This window comes from Colius striatus, chromosome 13 (assembly GCF_028858725.1).
Source record: "Colius striatus isolate bColStr4 chromosome 13, bColStr4.1.hap1, whole genome shotgun sequence".
NCBI classification, from domain to species: domain Eukaryota; kingdom Metazoa; phylum Chordata; class Aves; order Coliiformes; family Coliidae; genus Colius; species Colius striatus.
The window spans coordinates 21,514,438-21,533,346 of NC_084771.1; the positions used below are offsets into that span (position 1 = coordinate 21,514,438).

Genomic DNA, 18,909 nt, shown 5'->3' on the forward strand with positions numbered 1-18,909 from the left:
GCTTTTTCTTATATTTAAGTGGAACTTTTTGTGTTCCATCTTCATCCCATTATCCCTTGTCCTGTTGCTGTTTACCATAGAAAAAAGGGATGTCCCAACCTCCTGACACCCTGCTATAGAAGATACAGGAAGAAAGGATGGAAGACAAGTCAAAGGGAAACTGTTAAGGGCTACTCACTGATCTACTATTTACAGTTTAAAGATGATGTAATCAAACTTGTTATGGTGGATGGAGAAGGCTACAGAAACCAGTCAAAATTTCTTGGAATCCAAATTATCCAGTGAGCCAAATTCACACTGACATGTAAGGAGTGTGGTGGTTTTTGGTCTTCTTTTTTATCAGTATGTGGATTTGAATCTTTCTTAAAATAGTTCCTATCATTTCAGGTGTCTGGAAGAACATGCAAGTTATTTCTGTCTTCAGAGAACTGAATAGAACTTTGAAAGTCAAACGCACCCCTAAGAGGTTTTATTAACGGTGGACTGAGCAAATGGATTTGTAAGACAGCTGACATATAACTTGCAGCCAGATGTGTGCTGCTGGATGTGCTTTTGACACTTGCTGGAAGCTGCCCGGCTACCTGAGCACAGCAGTGGCTGTACATGTCCACAGAGCTTGTTAGGTCAGCTTCATCCTGATGTCTATTGAGACACGAGCACTGTGCACTTGACACCTTTTGACTTCAAATTTAATTTGTTTCTATCTTTGCTGGGAAAACTCATCACTTTTGAAAATCTGGCTGCACCAAGGCAGGGAGACTCACCAGGACTCAGAACACACCTGGTAGTATCGTGCAGAGTCAATCACAAATGTGATTGTTTATTACTGCCCAGATCTGTTCAGGTAAACTGAACAGTCTGCCATGGATCTGATGTTTCAGAATCAGCTTTAGAAATATAGACATGTAGAGTTTTCAAAGCTGTAGGGAAGCAGACTCAGGTAATACCTATTTCCCCTCTGCCAGCAGGATGACTACAGTGTGGCACTGAGCCTTCTGCTGGCACAGGATATTTCAAGGACATCTTGGAAAAAATCTTCTTATTTGATTTGTTGCTACAGAATGGAGATTAAACATTGTTAAATCTTTCTTTTTTTTCCCAAAGCACAGATTCAAGAGCATTGTCTGAATAGAGGAAGAGAGTGTGATGGACAGGATGGAGTCTGAAAGGCTGTGTGGGATTACCTTGTTGGAGGTGTATATAACTTTCACTCAGATGACTTTGAATAACTAAACCAATGCAAGGCAACCAGCTAAAGTCCTACTTCTTCACTTTCAGCCAATCATAAGCTTTGTTTTGTGTGTCTTGTGAATTATAATTTTAAAACAAACTCTCCTGAATGAGGGAGTGTCCTGTACCAGTGTTGGTTTCTTTGTTGATACAAACATGTCTCACCCAGAGGAGTTTGATGTTTTGCATGTAATGCAGCTCAAACAGACAGCACAAATTCTTCGACTGAATTCAATTAACTTCTCTTCAAAAGTGTGTTGTGTTATAATAGTGAATGTGCAGTTAGGAAGAGACTTAATGGCATAAAAAGATCTCTGCAATGTGAGACTGAACCATGTCTCTCACTCAAGCATTACATAATCAGATTATAACTTTCTCCAATTCATTGTAACCTTCTGATAGAAACCTTCCAATTTGGTAACTGAGAAAAAACAGTAATTAAGCTAACTGTACCAAGTCTGACCTAGGATTTGTTTACACCAAACATGGGCTTAATTCTGAGTGCACTCACTCCAGTTCTATGGCTGCATTAACATAATCGACTCTAACAGGTTTGGAGTTGTAGGAGCCAGATCAAAAGCAGACCATATTCTTGTCTCTTACTGTCTACAAAAATGTTATCCAATTTTTCCTGTTGTCACTTGCTTTAACATAAACAGCAGGTATAAAAAGAGTTAAAAATCAACAAAACCAAAGACATAAGTGAGCTAGGATCCCATGCAGTGACTAGTTTTAAGGATTAAAAATAGGCCATGCAGAAGGTAATCAGGCTGAGTGCAAAGTTATGCCAGGAATCAGAACCAGTTTGAGGCTAAACTGTGTCAAAGTTCAGGCTGGTGCTGAAATCCAGAAGTATTGCTATGACCAACAAGGTTTTTTCCATTGTTTTTAAAGCATTTTGAGTTGACTTTGTACTGTCAAATTATCAAAATCGCATACATGTGTTTAAGTTCATAACTACACATATCCCTGTAAGATTTACTGTACACATGCTGAGGACTCAGTCGTGTTCTGTTACTCACATGTGCAGCCTCAGCCTGACTTCAGAAACCCCAGTACATGTTTGTTTGAAAATGGCTCATACTCATGGGAAGTTTCGGTATGATGGGGGGGCAGTCAGACTGTAGGTGCTCTGGTGTGGATAATCAGGCAGCTGCTCCACTGGTGTCAGAGATGTGGTTTTGGGCAAAGTTTTGAGAGCTAATTTGTTATGCCTTGCCCTATATCGTACCTATTTTAGCCATCTTTTGCAGTTCCTTCTCCCTTCCCTTCCCTTCCCTTCCCTTCCCTTCCCTTCCCTTCCCTTCCCTTCCCTTCCCTTCCCTTCCCTTCCCTTCCCTTCCCTTCCCTTCCCTTCCCTTCCCTTCCCTTCCCTTCCCTCCTTTTGTTTTTCCCTGAGGAGCAGTGGCTGTTTGTGTGAGTACAGAAATCCTGTGTACACAGAGCAGGACATGAGCTCAGTCCCAGCAGAACTGCTGCTGCTGTGGAATACACTCATTCATTAGCTGGTATATTTGCCCTTACCATTTTCAGTGCTCTTTCGATATCAATTCCTTGGCTCCATGGTACTGCAGGGTTAGCCAGGCAGTCTCCAGCACTGCCTCTCCTGGAGACATCCACACGCTGTCTTCGGAGGTAACGGAAAGCCTCTGCTATGACTAAGACTGCATCATGGGTCAGTGCAGACGTGTACTAAAATTGATGCAAACAGAACGTGGTGACAAACTGCAGCCTGAAACCTGCCTCACATTTATCAGGTCTAGTTCTTCTCTTTGTTAAAATACTCTTGGAAGAATCATGCTTGTGAGTCTTTTTGCTTGCTCTCTGTCTTGCCACAGATGCTTTCTGCAGTTTAACAGTTCCATCTGTTTCAGTTGATGAATCTCAAAGACTTTTTGTTTGCATAGCGTATTTAGTTGGAAGTTTGCTCATCTAGATGGGGGTCACTACAAAAGCCTGCAATCCCATGCTGGCCCATACTGCTACTAAAAGCAAAGAAGAGCTCATATTGGGTTTTTGCATGGAGTATTCTTTTAAAAAAGATTGCCAAGACACAGTTTTGAATGGAAGTTAACATTCCTTTCTGTTTGGACCACAATCCTGATTAGGTAGCATTTGTGGCAAGGAATAGATTAGATTACTTTTCTTAGAAGACAGCTATACAAGCAAGTAATCACAAAATACACTTTAGGCATTACATCTCCTTGGAAATTGCCCATCTGCCTTCTCACACTCCACTGTAAAACCGAGGAGGGTGGTAAGTTTTGTGTAGCAGCAACTCTCCAACAAAACCTCCAGACTCCTTAACTACTTGTTCATGCTGCTGCTGACTTCATCCACTGCTTGTTGTATCTAGTGACACCTTCCAACACTATAAATTTAGTATAGAGCCACAGAATCATTTTGGTTGGAAAAGACCTTTAAGGTCACTGAGTCCAATCATTCACCTCACCCTGCCAAGCTCACCACTAAACCACGTCCGTCAGCACCTCAGCTACACAGCATTTAAATATGTCCAAGGATGGGGACTCCACTGCCTCCCTGGGCAGCCTGTGCTGGTGTCTAACAACTCTCTCAGTGAAAAATTGCTTCCTAATCTCCAATCTAAACTTCCCCTGGTGCAACTTGAGGCCATTTTCTCTTGTCCCATCACTCGTTACTTGGGAGAGGAGACTGGCCCCCACCTCACCACAGTCTCCTCTCAGGCAGTTGCAGAGTATCACCTACAAGATATAATGGAGGTGTTTTTTCCCCACATCTTCCACATTTGATGTGTCTGAAAGACCAGATTTCAAAATGTTTATACCTGACCCTTCTTATTTCCATGGTGTTTGTAAGAGAAGGAAGAAAAAATGAATGTAAAGGGCAAGTGGCACTCCTGCTGTCCTTTTGCCTGTGTGACACCACAGAATACCTGGCTCTCGATGAACCTTATGCTGAAGTTAGTGCCAGAAGACATGCTGCTCATGTGTGACTTAGAAAGGCCGAAATCCAACTTTCAACTGCACACTCTCTGTGAATAAGGCTCATTAAATTCAGTAGAAGTTAATTCTATGCTGTAGGGCACGAGAGTGCAATTGGTGGCCTGTATTTTTAAAAATATATGCGTTATCTTATTGCAAGCTCTTCAGTTTGATATAAAGCCTTAGGAAATCTGCACAGAACGAGGCGTGTCTGCATGTGCAGATCAAGAGAATTGTATCTGATAAAAAAAGAGTGGGTAGGGTTGTGAAGAAGGTTATACAACAGCTATTCTTACTGAGTTTGAAACGACAGCAGTTTATAAACTCTTAATGTGCATGTGGGAGCAGGTTCCTGCTCTGTCTCTAGGTACAGGCTCTCTCTGCCCACCTTTACCTCTTCCTGTGATGCTTTGCAATGATCACTCCCTCCTCTTTTAGTGAGTTAACAAAGGCTGTTATACTTCACATTCCACACAACAATATAGAATCAGATAGTAATTTTAAGGTGTTTGTTCTTGTACTAAAAAATGCCTTGTAATAGCTGTCCAATCTAGCCCTACATAAAACTTACACCCTGATAACTTTTTTCAGCAGACTGTGTCAATTGTCAGTAACCTTAATGCAGTCCCTTCCAAGTCATGCCAAGAGAGCTATCTAATTTTCTACTTTATTTGAATTCTACTTATAAATGCATGAGCATGAGAGAGGGAAGGGAAAGGCTGATAAAATACAGAATAAATTAAACATCAGGGCTTTAATCTCTAGGCAATTTTATTTCCTAATCAAAAATATTGTACATCCATTTTTGAGTCTGCTTTTTTGTCTGATTGACAAATACTGTACACATTTCTATAATGAGTGGTACATTTGTACAAAGTTAATGTAATCTTTGTGTTTGTACTATATATTTAAGATTCTTTTTTCAGGATGAAGAATAATTTTTCACTCAAGGTAAATTGCTTTCAGGTGGAATAAAATCTTCCCAGGTTAACTTCATCTATTTCAGAGCTTTTAAGATTAGTATGATACTTATCTTCACTTTTGCATCACTACTAGGAAGCAGACCTAGGTCCCAATTGACAGGGGACAATACACTAATCCGAGTTTTGTGGGTCTCTGCCTTTCTCTGCTTGCTCTGAAATGCCAGCAAGGCTGTGGGGTGGTGTGGGATTAAGGTAATTTTCTTTCCCCCGAGAAATCACATTATTCCAGGGATGACAAAGCATGTCTCCAAGTGGCATTGGCCTTCTGGCAGCACAACCTTGTAACTGCTCCTATTCTGCCTGTAGTCCAACACAGTGCCACCACCTACCCTGGTATCTCTCCCTGCACTGGCCTGGACTAGCTTCCCTGATTTTTTCCTTATTAATATCAACTCATCAATTTATCATAGTAATTTTGAATTTCAAATCCATTCCTCAATGTGCATGTTTCCTTCCCAAATGAAGCAGAAAAGGCATGAACTGTCTCATTGTGCCTGTGGTTTTTGGCTTCCCTAAGACAGTCAGTACACATGGTGTAGAGGACTGAACTCTCAAGAGTGACAGGATTTAAGATTCTCTCATGTACCACCAGTCCCAGGTTTTATTCACCTATATGTATTGATGAAAAAGAACAGGCCTCATCAAAAGAGGATGAAAAAGAAGGAATGTAATAGAAATGTTAATAATAGGCAGTGGTCCTAAAAGATTTTGTGACTTGCATCACTGGCCTGATTATCTTTGGTTGGACAGTGAATAGCCCTCTACTATACAGATGCTGAGGCAGAAAAAACATCTGGGGGAAGTATTACCAGGGTCACAAGTCCCTAATAAGGGTAGCCTCTAGTTCACCCAATCTACAACAGCTCTGGAAGTAGAACCTGGGGCTTTATTAAAAAAATTGGAAAATTGTAATGCTTGGAGATATAATATCCAGAGCTTTTAAGTAGAGAACAGTGGTGCAAAATACAAAGCAGAGGGCAACTGTCAGCAGTGCCTAGGAGGTGGCAATGGTTCCTCACCAAATCCAGAGCTACTTTAATTTGCATGTTAAATTCTCTATTAGCATTAATACCGACTAGTAATCCACAGTTTGCACCTAAAAAGTAATCTAACTGGCCCTCACATCCACCCCAAAACTAACTCCAGGAGTTCAAGTTTTTCTTTCTGTACAGTGACAGGATTTGCAAGACTAAGCCACTGCACACCGACAGCCTCTGCCTCTTCCTCTCTTCTGGAAGGGCACTGAATGTTGCAACATATTCTGACTAGGGATTTGCATCAAACACATGCACACACCTGGTTAAAAAAGCACAAATAATTGTTAAAAGCAACACATATAACTTCCATCACTGTCAGAGTAAAATAAATACCTTTAATGGTGAGTTTTTCGCTTCAGGGAATTCTCTTTCATCAAGCCTCACCCAGCGTTGTAGGAACTGTTGAACCATTGGGTTTTCATTATTAACAATCTGGAATCCAGTAATGTTGGCCCCTCCATGCATTACTCTCTCCAGAACAATGTCTGTGAAACCCTGGGAGGACACAGGTAGAAAAGGAGAATCATTTGCCATCCAAAGTCCTGTTTCTTTCTCTCGGTTCTACCTGCTACAAGCGCAGCACAAAAGAAACAGATTAACTTCCCTTGTAGTTGAAAATATTCTACCAAAGAGACATTACTATCACAAATGGGACTGTGACAGAGGCATGGAATGGAATTTAAAGCGTCTTCTTGTTCAGACCTTTGCGATAGAAAACTGGCCTGTTGTGTTGTGGCAGTGTGGTACGGAATAGTCTGGTCAGAAAGAGAACTCTGAGGAAACCTGAAGTACTGTTCTCTCATTTCTCCTCACCATGGTGAAAATTGGTCAAAGGCCTCAATTCTGTTCATATAACAAAGTGTGCACAAAGGTTCAGGGAGCAGGAAACCACCCATCACACGTGCCCTTCTGTGGAGGCAAAGCACACACCACTTGCTCAGCAGTTCCCTATCACTTCACATTTCACTTCCAAACGGAACGGCACGATTCTCTCCCACTCTGTTGTTATTTATACCTGAGGCAGTAAATTGGTGTCTTTTTGATTAGTATGACTTGATTGCAGTCATGTTTATTTGAATGTCAGTGGTTACGCATGCTAAAAAGGAACCCAGAATAAGAACGCCTCTATTGCTACGCACACGCTCATCAGCGAGATCATGACTGGTTCCTGTAATGCAAAGTGACACATCTTAAAGTTGTACAGTACTCAAACTAAAGAAGGGTATTTTAAAAGTTGTCTTTTCTGCCTTCATCACACCAAAATACAGATACAGAGAATGTTCTACTACGTGGGATTGCTAACTCAAAAGTGTGAGCTTCGGAAAAACGTTTTTCCACTCGCAGTAGAAACAGAACCCAAAAATCAGTGTTGCTGCAGGATCAATTAGAGTATAATACTTTTTTTTCCCCTAAAGTACTCTAGCAGACAGTGTTTCAAAGGCACCATAACCATCTCTGAAAGTCAATTCTAAAGAAGAAGTCAATTCCAGAAGAAGCTCTTATACCAATAAAAACGTACTGTCTTGTCCCAGTAGGTCAACACATAAACAGGTACAGCCCTGCACTCTGTACTGAACACAGCTAACAGCCCAACTGGTTTAGTCAATGGAATTGTTCTAATTTGCAGCTTTTTACCGTTTATTTTATACACAAATGTGCTGTGATTATTTTTCCTGGTGTGCTTAACTTTCTAACATGTTACATACAAGATTACATTATCAAGTAACTTCTGAGGATACAAATTAGTGGAAAATATATAATTAAAGAATTATTTTACAATTAGCAGAGAGTATGAGATTCTTAGACAAAAGACAGACCATAATTGAGTACAAGTGGCTCTAACATGCTGGGTCCAGTATTTACTGAAGTAATTCCTCAGAATCCAAGAGCTCATCCATATATTTCCTCTTTTGCTGATTAAAGTTGCTACAAACTGAACAGAATATATTACCCTCTAAAACTTAGTTACGCTTGTAATGAAGAAAAGTTCTTACCAAGTTAGCTAACATGTAGTGATAGCCTCTGGAGTGTTTGCCGAGGATTACAACCTGTGTGAAGAACAAAAAATCACATGTTAGTTGGTTTTGAGGAGATAACTCTTAACTAGTGAAAAACAGCCAGAAGGTGAACATTTTGGTAACCCTTTATGCCCAATGTACAGGCAGTATTAGTGTTACAGATCTGCAGAGCACTAAGAAGAGGAACTCAGGATGCTGAGAAGATTCTGCTTGCAGAGATGATCTGACCTGGCAAACTCACCCTTGTGATCACAGTATCTCCCCTGCTCACCAGGTTAATTTTAGTTATCAGTTCAAGTGCTTCTGCTCTGAAATGAGGTGACACTATATCTTTTTACTTAGTTCCTTGTTTGTGCAGTGTATGGGAGGTGACTGACACAGCCAGGCTACTCACTGAGTTTATTTAACCAGCACAGGGAGGCTGGTAGGCTTCAGGTCATACAGGAGGTTTCCTGCCATGAGAATGCTGGCCAAACCTTGCCATATATCAATGCTTAAACCTAAATTCCTAAAGCTACAAGCAGTGACCTTCAGTGCCTGTTGACAGCTTTTAAAGAGCCTGAAAACTTGTCACTTCCAGTGCATCTAAATGGACACATCTGACCTTACATGTTTAGCTAAAATGTATACTAATGGGGTGTTGCACATTCCACTAAACCAACATCTCCTACCCTCCCTGGCCCAACTTGTGCATCTCTCTGAACAGAGTCATTCAATGGAATCACTAAGAGACAAAACAGCAGTAGGATGAGCTGAGCAGCTGGATTCAGTAAGGGTAACGGGAAGGAGTGGGGGCAGCGCTGACTGGAAAGCTCAAATTCTGCCATCTGTATGCTCCCTACTCCAGTAATACTTCTGCAGAAAAGAGGTAAAACACCCCAGTTTCCATGTCTATGCAGCTGTCTGCCGGCTCACCAGCAATATCCCTTGTGCAAGACGCTGTCACCTCACTCAGCACCATTCCCTTGCCTTCAAATTATAATCTCAGTAACATCCATTCAGTCCCACAGCCATTGGGTGAAACAATATCCAGCATAAGTATTTCATTAATAACTGCACTGATTACAAGTGTGTCAGGACAGAACAAACTTACCCAACTTGCTGAGTTAAAGTAACCAAAGTTAAAAAAGTAAACATAAGGCAGACTATTACAGATACGGGTGTATCACTGGCATTATCCTAGCAGTCTCTCAAGCGAGCAGATGATGCTTTCTGAGAGAGAATCATCTGAAAATCTATACATACCATACTAACATATTTCTCCATGGTCACAGCTAAAGGCTCCAAATGCCATACTCTAAAAGACATCTTTCCAACAGGACCACGTACAACTTCGCTAAAACCAGACGACATTTGACTCATTGACTTTAGACACACTGCTGAGTCTGTTAAAGTTCTTGATTAAATTATTAAGTTCCCAATTGCCTCTTTGGGTTGTCTTGTCCTTAATAGATGCCATTTCTTTTAAATTCACATTTAATTCTGTAGGAATCTGCATACTTCCAGCAGTCTGAAAATAAATTGCTGTTCAGGTCCTCTTGAGAGCTGTATGTACACTCTTTTGGTAGAAAGCATCTGCTTTCTTACACTCACATTTGTTTTCTATGGAAATGTTCAGCCTTCCTTCAGATCATCTGCTGCACATGCTATTTGCATACCAAATTCTCGGTATGTTTTAATTTCACCTTGAAGGCAGCGATTTACTTTTAAAAGGTTAGAGACAAAGAACTTCCTTAACAACACTACCCTCCGTCACTGTAACCTTAAGAAAAATGTTACATTTCTATCCAGAAATGTGTTTATGAGTAGAACACCATGACAGACGTAGTCAGGGGCTGCAAGAAAAACACACATGGAGCTGCTACAGGCATCAGAAGTACTGCAAATAGGGAATGTAGGACTCTTTAGCATAGACCAGACTCAACTTCCATCTCATCTGTTGTCGTATCTCCACAATGGCCAGAAAGAATTCTGTTTAGTTCCTTAGAGAGGTCCATCACATTACAGTCAAGCTTTAATTCATAAAGCATCTTTCAGAAGTGTCCTGCTAGTATTTCTACTCACAAAACCATAATTGTTTAATTTGATATTAAAAATGTTTTTAGAGTTCACTACACATGCTGTCCTAGACCTTAACAGGCACAGCTCTCCTCCTCCCTCACGTTCCACCCTCTACCAACTGGCCAGCATTTTCAATGGAGCTGCTGGATTAGCAAGCCCAGCAGAAACAATCACAGATAACAGAGTTGCTCCTAAGGGAGCAAAGGGCCATACAGATAAAGCTTTTATTATGAAGAAGGAAAATAGGAGTATAACAAATACATCTCATCGACTGCTTATATATTGTGAAGCTTATATAGAATGTGGGATATTGAATACTGGTGGTGAATAGAAAGCTGGGATTACAGGACAAGGATTTCACAGACCTACATGTCTTTGCTAAGTTCCACTTCTGAGACTTAGTATTGCTTTCACCTTCGCTGAAAGAAAAGCTTATGAGATTTTATACTAAACAAAGGAGAAGGGAACAAACGGCTGGAAACTATCATGAATAATTCAGATTTCTGATCCCACATCATTCTCGCCTTGTAGCTAAAACAATCATAATGTCAGGTTTGATACAGAATCAAAGTTTGTGTTTGTAATTAACTCTTTGGATACTCCCAATTAATTAAGAGGAAATCTAGAGGGAACAGAATTAAAACGTATCTGATTTTAAAATCAAAGTTGAATCTGCTGGCCAGCACCAGGCTCACTGGAAGAACAGACCTATATGCCAGACTGGAGAAAGTAAGTCAGCATTGCCAATTTTAGTTTCTCATAGGCCTGGGGAAGTTACTTTTTGAACGAAAGTATACAGACAACTTGGCTTCCACTGCATTGGTCAGCATGATAATAAATAGGCAACTGTAGTTTTTTGCCTTAGCTTTTAGGCTTTTCTTAGTTTTGGAAGATGGCATTATGGAGATGAACTGGCTAAAATTAAACTGATGTGGAGTATCATTGTATTTCTAAAGCAATAATGATTCTCTGATGATGTAGTTCAAAGGCTACACAACACCCAAGAGGAAGGACAACAAAGAGGAAGCAACGTAACTTTAATACAAACCTCACAATTACTCTGTTAGCTTCTGACTTATTCCCTACTGAAATTACAACCACTGCCAGTTTCTGCTCTAGAACATAGATCAAGGTATTTTGGCCATGAAAATAAAGATGTTGTGGTTAAGAGTGAAGGAAGCATTACAAGGAGGCTGGTGAACTCTTGATAACGCTAGATCAAAGTCAAGGCAGGGAGACTGTTTATACAGTAGCGATGGAGACAGAGCCAGGGGGTTTGCTGGAATACTTCTCCACAGACTTGATGAGGAACTAGAACAGCAAGAATACAGAGTGTGCAGGTGAAATGCAGTAACAGACCAGAGGCAAGGAGAGAGGGGGCTAATGGAAAGCAAGGCTGGTCTCAAAAGAAATCAAGCAATGGAAGAATAGTACAAGTTCAGGAGGTGAGACTGAGCAGTTGTATTTTGTCCTTTAAAAATATCCATGGCTTGCCTCTGATTCATCAAAGAGAGAGAGATTTTCTTCTTTTACGGATGGAGGAAATGGTGAGGCTGGCAGAGGCCTCTAGAGATTGTGTACTCCACTCTCCTGGCTCAAAGCAGAGCCAGCCAGAGCAGGCTGCACAGGATCAAGTCTGGTCAGGTTTCAAATATCCCCAAATACAGAGATTTCACAAGCTTTATGGGTAGTCTGTTTCAGTGTCTGACCAACCTCAAGGTAAAATTGATTCTCTTATGTTTAAACAGAATTTCCCACATTTCATTTTTGCCCTTGCCTTTTGTCATTGAGTAGCACTGAGACTCTCTGAGAAGAATCTAGTTCCATCTTCTTCATTCCTTCCCATAGGTATTTTCAGACACTAATAATATCCCCTAAGCTTTCTCTTCCCCAAGCTATATACAGCCCAAATTCTCCTAGCCTTTCCTTGTATGTCAGATGCTCCAGTCCCTTGTTATAGGGATCCTTCACTGGACTTGCTCCAGGATGTGCATATCTTTCCTATACCAGTGAGCTCAGAACTGTACATGGCACTTCAGATGCAGCCTCGTCAGTGCTGAGTAGAAAGGAAGGATCACCTCTGTTGACCTGCTGACCATGCTAATCCTATGCAGCCCAGGATGCTGTTGTCCTTTGCTGTGAGAGTGCAGTGCTGGCTTGTGCTCAATTTGTCTGCCAGGATCCTGGGATGCTTCCCTGCAGAGCTGCTTTCCAGCCAGGAAGCCTCTACCCAGTCTGTAACAGTGTGTGGGGTTATTCTTTCCCAGGTGCAGGGCTTGGCATTTCCCTTTGCTGAACTTCATGAGGCTCCTCTCTGTCCCCTTCGCCAGCCTGTCGAAACATCGCTGCACAATCGCCTGGTGTATCAAACATCTCCTCATTTGGTATCACCTGCAAACTTGCTGAGAGTGCACTCCATCTTATAACCTTCAGATCATTAATAGAGAGGTTAAACAATATTAGCTCCCTTTGGGTACTCCAAATAGTAACCAGCCTGCAGCTAGCCTTTGTGTTGCTGATCACAACCCTCAAAGCCCCGCAGGCACTTTTAATCCACCTTACTGCCTCCAAAGGCTTTGATTTTAAAGAGCCATTGAAAAATACAAGCCAAGAGGACATGTTTGCACTTTTACCTAGAGAAGTTGCTATCACGGTTTTGGCAGTAGTGAAAAGAAAACTACCATGTCCAATTAATACCTGTTTGGAGCTCATTTTTCCCTCATCTGAATCCATTGCCATCTGGCCAGTTTAGTCTGTCTAATCAAAGTTATTTGTCATCCTTCCTTTAGAAATGAAAAATGAAAGGAAAACCAAAATCACAGAAGTACAGACTACCTCATCTACAGCTCAAGCCCCTGATATTTTATGAGTCTATTAGGTCTTTCCCTAACGTAAAATACAGATGCTGACAGGCAGTACTGCCACAAAGAAGGTCTAAAGAATTTTACTGTGCTTTTCACATCTGACAAGTGGCAGAAATATGCTACTTAAATGGAATGACAGGCAGAGATCTGACCTGCTGTGTCTTTCCATTTAGACCATATCTAGGAACAATGAGGCAGTTTAGAAACCTTTCCTAAGTTTTAAAAAGATGGCAAGAAAAATGAGATCTCCTATAAGCTCAGAGTAGTAAAAAAGGAGTTTTTTCTTCATTGAGGTTATTCATGCATTAATTTGGACTCCACTTTTGCAAAAAGCCCACATTTAACTTCAAGCCTTTCTACTGATTGTTAAGTATACTGTAAGTTTCAGAGGACAGAGGAGCTCAGCTGCCTCCAGTTGAGCAGTAATGTGCCTTTATATCTTGCTACAGAAATACAATAATGACACCTTTGCCTTCAAAGCAATGTGCAAATGCCAGAAATGACGGCACAATTCTTTCTTTTCCGCAGCAAACAAGCAAAACAGATAAAGGGACTTGTCCAAAAAATTGTAACGGCATCGTCAGGATCAGCTGTCAGTCTCCACTGCACTTAGTGGGAACAGCACGGATAGGAGGCACAGCAATAACTGTCTGGCAAGCCTAAATTGCTGTGGATCACACTGTCTTCTCTCCTGAGGACCAGGTCAGGTTTCCTAGTTTCTATCACTATTGATAGCAATTCTGTTCTGAAGATGGAGTTACTTAAAGCTTATCTCAGATTTGAGCAGCTCTTCCCTGATACTGGACCGAATGATTGAAAAGCTGTGCCCTGTGATGCAGCACCCCATTGGACCAGCAGCACTGGCTCATTTGGTCTTCAGGACACACTTAGGAAAGGAGAGGAACAGAGTACCAGGCCGGCAACTCAATTAATTCAATACAAGCTTAAGTCAAAAGCCCCAAAAGTTCGTGTCAGTATGTTAGCAAGGATGTTTAGCCCACTTTGAGGGGCATTTGCATCTCAGCTCTCTTCCTATTGCACAAACCAGAGAAACTTAAGAAGCCCTTCAGCTGGAAAACAGTTCCCTCTCCCTGGCTTCCCTCCCACTCCTGTAGAGCTCTGCTGCAGTGGGGGAGCTGCCCATGGGGCTTGCAGTCACTGCACTTCAGTTCTCTGGCATCAGTGCACTGTTAGCAGCAATGCAGTTCCTTTCTACAGCATGACCATGTGAGCAAAGGTGCAATATCATTTGACAGCCATACATAATCATTTCTCACTGTGTTTACTTTACACAGGTCACCCCTTGTCACGTAAATTTTCCAGATAGGAGTAGGATAAATAGGAGGAGAACAAAAAAATAAAAGCTCTCCTGAGACATAAAGAGCATTTTGCTCATCTAACCAGACACCACAATAAAAATAAGATCCTTTGTAATCTCGGTAGTTCCATTTTTACTGTAAGTTCTTCAAAGACCCACTCCCCTGTTTCCCAGTTTACACACATACTCCTGCAGAAAGAGTGAGTTCCTTTTCAGGACTGTGCACTAGACAAGGCTTACTCTTCCCTCAGTAAAAGTATAAAAAAATAGCTTTTATGGTGTTGTGAGTTTGTCTCTATCACACCAACATGGGCAGCACCAACACACAAACAACCAAAGAACTGCAATTCTGCAGAGGCAAAAGATATGTCACAGCTAGTGGTGATCTGTCACAGCCAAACAAGTGATATTTATCCTCCCTTTAATTCCACAGCAATAAAGCCATTTCCACGTTTGGTAGAAGCGGTTTCCCTCATACAATGGGTCAAAATCTCCCGAATGTAATTGTAGTGCAAACCCCAGGAAAGTGATTTATTCCTTCACTTAGAATTAATAAGATGGGAATCTGGCCACCAGGGATTGTGATGCTGTAAAATATGCAGTAAACAATGGTTTAATTTATATGAAGAATGAGTACTATATTAAAATTGAGTTAAATATTAAATGAAGAATGTATTAAATATTAAGATAAAGATTTCACACACATATTATTTGTTGCAGATAAAAATAACTGCACATATAGTTGAGATTAATTAATCCACCATTTTAGAGGCTTCATGTCCTTTAGGGAACATCACAAATCCACACACAGTCTCAGTCGTTGGATTTTGTACTTTTGTGCAGTGTATGGACCTAAGAATTTTACTTCCATGCAACTGACACCCTATACTCTTTGTGACTACACCTCATAAACAAAATTCTACTTCCTTTATAGCACAGTATCAAGACCATTTATTTGAGCTTATAAAACATTCTTCCAACAGCTTTTGGCTTTTCTGCAATGTATCTCTCATGGGAGACACTCTCCTAGAAGAAGGGGATAAAAATGCACGTGGTGGAAGCATGGATCTGAGATCTCTCTGAAGCATTTCATTAAAGTTTTTCCCTCTCTGGCCCCCTTTTTGTGCCCTTCTCTCCCTCGCCTCCCTTCCTGATAATAGTCACATCAAGAGTGAAATTCTACTTTTAGGCCATCTCCAGATAGATGATGGTTGTGCATGTTAGTCCTTGGAGGGTAATTAAATGCACCATCTGAAAGCTGTATTGTACTTCGTCCTTCCTCCATATGGCTAAACTTTCTTTTCCCATAACTAATCTGACATTCACTGCCTGAGGATTGTGGAGTGGAATATGCATTTAATTTGTGCACAAGAGGTTACATTAGAAGGAACTTAGGAAAAAAAAATACAAACTGCAACACAGGTTCCAAGGGCATGACACTTTCTCCCAATTTCTTTGAGCGTGATGACAAAGATTTCTGTGAGTTTTCTGTGCCCTGACACAATTTCCATTTTCCTTGGTGTGACTTAGCAACAATCACACATCTGTTGGCACAGTTATTGGTAAGGACACGCTCTACTGCAAAACATCAGACCTCAGAAGAAACTGAGATGAAGAGTTTTAAGATTCCTTGTAACTGATATTCATGACCACAATTATTTGCTCTTTAAGCCAAATAAAATCCACTAAATAAACTTTTCTTTACATCAAAGGGTCTTTGTTTATAAAGACATAACAGTTTTATATCTCTCAGGACTGCTTCTCTCTTCACAAGCCATGTCCTTCAATACAAAGACCTTTATATCAAAATCAATCAAAACTTAAGCTACCCTTCAACACTCGAAGCTATTTCACTAAAACCAGTATCAGATCTGGGGAGCTGTTACAATCACAATAAAATTCTTTGTAGCATGTGAAAGGGATACTCAGAATTGCTGAGACCTTTGGCCCCACTTTGCCAAGATATTCTCAAGAGAAGATACTTGTTTCCAGGGAGTTTTCTTGCAGGAATTTTTGCAGTTTTATTTATGACAAATGACTTTAATTAAATATGTTACTCTGCAGCAGCAATTTCCACATAAGTGGCTTTAGGAAGGAGATTTTAGTTGTCTATGTAATTCTAGAATATTCTTTGAAAAATATTGATATTGAAGTGATTTTACATCAAGGGTGATTTCATAGAGGTTCCAGTATTCTTCCAAGCCTCTGCGAAATCTTAAATTCCAGCCTCACCTGAAATTGCACACAGAGGCTTCACATCTCACAGAAAACAACCAAAACCCCAAGATGTACAGGAAATTTCAAATCACATTCAGCTTTCTGTGTTAAGTGCCAGAATTGCTTTAATTCAACACTGATAAACCATGCTATGATACTCTCCTCATTGGTTTCACCTTCTAGATCTATTCATCCAGTGTCCTGTCTTCCTACCTCTTTCTTGGCTACAACCCTCCTTAGGTCTGGCACCACCAAGAAGGTCACCAATCAGGACAGCAAGGCATTTGAGTTATCTTCTCCCATCTGACACAAATTTTTAGTGTGATATTCAATAATCACTTGGGTCTGAAGCTTTTAGATGCACTGTTGTCATCAAAGCTTGAATAACTTTTGTGAAGACAACTGACTTGGTATTTGGAACTTTGCAACTTCTATTTCTCTACATGGATCTTCCAGAGCCCAGGGAAACTGAAACTCATATTAGCTGATAAGAAAGGTACACAGAGAATCCTCACTGTGTCCTGTCTTCCTACAGCTTCAGATGAATTCCAGAGTATTCATCTTGCATCTCAGTCCATCAAGGACCACTGGTGTTCATTGGTCAAGGCCCTGTGGAAACACAGGTTCTTCTGCTTACGTCTCAGTTCATCATCTCTGAGAAGAAACATGAGGTTTAGCTAATCCAAAAGCGAGTAAATACCACTGCTATCTCTGCTCTGATACTCCAGAGAGCCCAAAAGAATGGGAATTTATGTTACCTATGCAGATGGGTAAGCTTCTCAGTAACCATCACATGCTTTTCACTGACACACAACTACCTTTTCAAGACACCAATATTTCTTAGTCAATTCTTGGCTCAGAAACACACACCTGGCTACACTGGTAGAGCTGATTGCCTTTCCCTGCCAACATTCATGCTCAAATTTCCTTCAATTCGTGTAACATGGTCCCATCACCATAACAACCTCATTTCCAGCTTCACCTCCTTGCTTCTCTGCAGTTGTGGATGCTCTTACTGTAGACCCACAAGTTCACGTCAGGTGTATCAAAATCAGCACTATAAAAACTGACTTCCAGAGTAGCATCCTTCACTAAGTTTCACAACACCTAAAGTCACTTTCACAAAGACTATTAATAATAGGAATGTTACATTTATTCTTAAGTTTTCCAAGCCTTCTGCAGGAATCACAAATGCCTCAGCACTGTCAGACAGTTTGAAGGCACATCCACATCATTAACAAAGTGATGCTTGCATTGTGTGCCTAATCTGTGACAGAGGAGATGGTATCTGGCCGTCTCTTTTGCCTTTCAATGCTGTGAAATTGTACATTGAACATTTTTAAGAACACACTCTTGCAGTCACAGACAAACAGAAACAATACTCCTTTCTTTGTATATCCCACAGGGTAAATGAAACTCCTTCAGTATTCACTGCTCAAAATATGACAGGATGTATATCCACTGGGGGAAGAGAGGAAGAAATTAGGTAAACTGAGGCATGCAGTTGTAATTTAAAAAAATACATACATTTCCCCCTTTGCCCATATCTCCCATCAACATGTCAGAGGAAAATCCCAGTGTTATTCCCAGGAATTGAACAAAAGTCCCTGGGAACAGAATTCTGCTTATATAAACCATTACTGTATGTCAGGATCCCTTCAAACTATTATTTGGATATAACCCAGAAGTGTCGCAGCAATTCAGTCCCAATGCTCACATGAGAATCTCTTGGAGAGGGTTTTGTACTGCAGAGCACTGCCTTCAAGCAGACTGAAAAATACTGAATAGTAGCCATTCTTTTTTATTTTGCCTTTTGAGTGTTTCCTTTTCTTTTAAATTCCCTATGAAATTAAGAAAAAACCCCAATGGTGCAACTCCCTCTAGGAAAAACAACCTTACTGTTTCTTACATTATTTATTAGAAAGGGCATTTCACTGTGTCTAGCACTACATTCCATTTGCTCTTTTCAGTGCTTTGAATGAGTTTGAGAGGTGTCCTCTGCTTCACTATAAACAGCAGTCTGCAATATTCTCCATATAAACTGGTGCATAAGCCACGAACCGAAAGAGATTATGAAGAGTTAATTTGTCTTTGCTAGACTGAAGCCTGTGCAGCAGAGGCCACTTTACACACATGAGGCAATAAAGTGACAGCAATATTTTTTATTTTCTAATTCTTTGCATGCATCCTCCCAGGGCAGAAGATACTCAGGGTGTTT

At 40.7% G+C, this 18,909-nt stretch overlaps 1 protein-coding gene across 1 annotated transcript in view; it reads right to left on the reverse strand.

Annotated features, from left to right (window-relative positions):
- GRIA3 (glutamate ionotropic receptor AMPA type subunit 3) overlaps positions 1-18,909 on the reverse strand; it is a 145,631-nt gene that overhangs the window by 57,689 nt on the left and 69,033 nt on the right. Inside the window, exons 5-7 of the mRNA XM_062007039.1 lie at positions 8,208-8,261; positions 6,547-6,708; positions 2,755-2,922 (exon numbers count right to left, since the gene is read on the reverse strand). Coding sequence (XP_061863023.1) covers positions 2,755-2,922; positions 6,547-6,708; positions 8,208-8,261 — 384 coding nt within the window. The remainder of the gene's footprint in view (positions 1-2,754; positions 2,923-6,546; positions 6,709-8,207; positions 8,262-18,909) is intronic.